We start from the raw sequence: 2,557 nt of genomic DNA, 5'->3' as shown, positions 1-2,557 counted from the left end.
CGGGCCTTTGGACCAGAGACCTTGCAGGGAGGCTTGCCAATCTCCAGGAGCAGCCTGGAGACCTTCAAGACTTACACTGAATCCCCAGACTGCAAAGCTCAGTCCAGCTGGAGAGGATGCCTGCTTTGGAGGGTGGGCACCATCATGGCATCATGCCCCGCTAAGGTCCCTCCCGTCCCCCCATCCAAGCCAATCTCCAGGAATTTTCAAGACAGTTCCAAGGATCTTTGCAGGCTCTGAGGTCCTGGATTTTTAAATCCAATCTGTCAGGGCGGCTCCCCACCCACTGCCATCTTGCTATGAATCAGGGCCCACTTTACGCTGTACCCAGAGTTAAATATTTGTCATCCCTGCTACTCAAAAAAGAACATGTATCTGACTTGCAAGATTTCCTTTCTGTTGGACAACCCCAGTAGTGACGCAAATAACGCAGTTGCCAAATACTTGGATTCGTATATGAAACAGCGCTCTAGGAGCAAAATCTGAACTTTTCCCTCTTTTCCTTGTATTTTATTTTAGTTTCCTCTATTTAGTTAAGTGGACCTGTGAATATAATATTGTTATGCCAATAAGGGTTCTTTGATTTGATTTGAATCAGGGCACGTTCCACGAATGCCAGGATTGCAAGAAATTATTGTATTAATATTATTAAATAGTATTTTAAAATAGTATTATTAATAGTAAGTTCAATATTGACAATAATATAATAGTAACATTACTTACGAGTAATAGTATTTACAGTATTGTTTATAACGTGAATATCAATCCTCCTCCTCCTCCTCCGCGCCTCGAGCCGCCCCGCCCCTCCCCTCCTGCCGGCCCCACGTGGCTCCGGCCTCGATGACATCAGCCCAAGAGGCCGCGCGCTGTTGTGCCGTTTACGAGGCGGTCGCCTCGGCGACGGTCGCGCCGGGAGGGAGGGGGCGTGGCCAGCCGCCCCCCCTCCCACCTCTATGCAAATCTGCTCGCCCGCGAGACGTCATCCGCAGCCAATGGGAGGCGCGCGCGGTGAGCTCATCGCGCCGGGGAAGGCTATAAAAGGGCGGCGAGGCGGGCGGCGGACGCCTTAAGCGCGCGCGGGCGGCGGCGGCGGCGGCAGGAGGCGGGGAGCGCGTCGTCCGGTTCGCCCGTCGGGTCACCGCGCCGCCCGCCCGCCCGGCCGGCGGGGGCGAGGATGGACGTTCCCTTCTACCACGACGAGGCGTTGACGGCCCTGGCGCCCCCCAGCCCCGGCCGGCTGCGGCCCTTCCCCGCGGGCGCCATGTTGAAGAAGGACGCGCGGGCGCCGGGCGAGCTGAAGGCGCCCGACGGCGGCCAGGCGCTGCTGGCCGCCTCGGCCGCCGCCTCCGAGCTGGGCCTGCTGAAGCTGGCCTCGCCCGAGCTGGAGCGGCTGATCATCCAGTCCAACGGGCTCGTGACCACCACGCCGACCAGCGGCGCGGGCGGCTTCCCGTTCGCCAAGGGCGCCGACGAGCAGGAGTTCGCCGCCGGCTTCGTGAAGGCGCTGGAGGACCTGCACCGGCAGCCCCCGGACCTGCCCTCGCCCGCCGGCCCGGGCCCGGAGCCGCCCATCTACGCCAACCTGAGCCCCTTCGGCTACGGCCCCGCCGACGGCGGCCCCGCGCCCTACCCGGCCAAGGACGAGCCGCAGACGGTGCCGGAGGCGGGCGGCTTGGGCGACAGCCCGCCGCTGTCGCCCATCGACATGGACACGCAGGAGCGCATCAAGGCGGAGCGCAAGCGGCTGCGCAACCGCATCGCGGCCTCCAAGTGCCGGCGGCGCAAGCTGGAGCGCATCTCCCGCCTGGAGGAGAAGGTCAAGAGCCTCAAGAGCCAGAACACCGAGCTCGCCTCCACCGCCTCCCTGCTGCGCGAGCAGGTGGCCCAGCTCAAGCAGAAGGTGCTCAGCCACGTCAACAGCGGCTGCCAGCTCCTGCCCCAGCCGCGCCAGGTGCCCGCCTGCTGAGCCCGGCGGCCCCGCACCGACACGGACACGGACAGACGGGGCGGGCGGAGGGGGACGCCCCCAAGGCGCCTGCGCCGACCTCTCTCTCTCTCTCTCTCTTTCCCCCCCCCCCCCCACTCCGGGCGGGGGGGGAGAGACTTGGCGTGCGGACCCCGCCCAGACTGCACCCCTTTCCCCCCCCCTCTTTCCGGCCGAACCGTATTTATGTTAATATTCGCGCCTCCCCCCCCCCTCTTTTTTTTTTCTCGTTTCGTTGGCCTTGTATGCACCACATTCCATAAAAAAAACTTCTCGCAGGACTTTTTGGCAGTGTCTCGTCTGGTTTTTGGGAGGGGGGGGGGCCTGCGGGACCGGAAGCGCCGCTTCGTGCCGACGGGGAGGCGCTCTTTCTTTACTGCGTTTCGCTTCCCCGGCCTCGTGCGGCAAGCCTGGAGCAGAGCGCCCCCTGGCGCCTTTCCGAGGAACTGAGTCTTGGCCTGGGGAGGAATTGACTTTTTTAACCCCCTCCTGCCCCCATCAGGTCTTCTTTGGGGTGTTCTGTTGTTGCAAATTTGGGTGTGTGTGTGTGTGACAGCAAGGGGACAGCCTTGT

General features: G+C 62.1%; 1 protein-coding gene across 1 annotated transcript; it reads left to right on the top strand.

The window, feature by feature from the left end:
* Positions 1 to 1,054: 1,054 nt before the first annotated feature.
* On the top strand, positions 1,055 to 2,265 carry JUND (JunD proto-oncogene, AP-1 transcription factor subunit). The gene has a single exon (XM_048498830.1). The coding sequence runs from the start codon at positions 1,175 to 1,177 to the stop codon at positions 1,964 to 1,966; it is 792 nt and encodes a 263-aa protein (XP_048354787.1). The 5' UTR covers positions 1,055 to 1,174; the 3' UTR covers positions 1,967 to 2,265.
* Positions 2,266 to 2,557: the final 292 nt, after the last annotated feature.

This window comes from Sphaerodactylus townsendi, linkage group LG05 (assembly GCF_021028975.2).
Source record: "Sphaerodactylus townsendi isolate TG3544 linkage group LG05, MPM_Stown_v2.3, whole genome shotgun sequence".
Lineage (NCBI taxonomy): Eukaryota > Metazoa > Chordata > Lepidosauria > Squamata > Sphaerodactylidae > Sphaerodactylus > Sphaerodactylus townsendi.
This window is presented reverse-complemented; position numbering and strand designations above follow the sequence as displayed.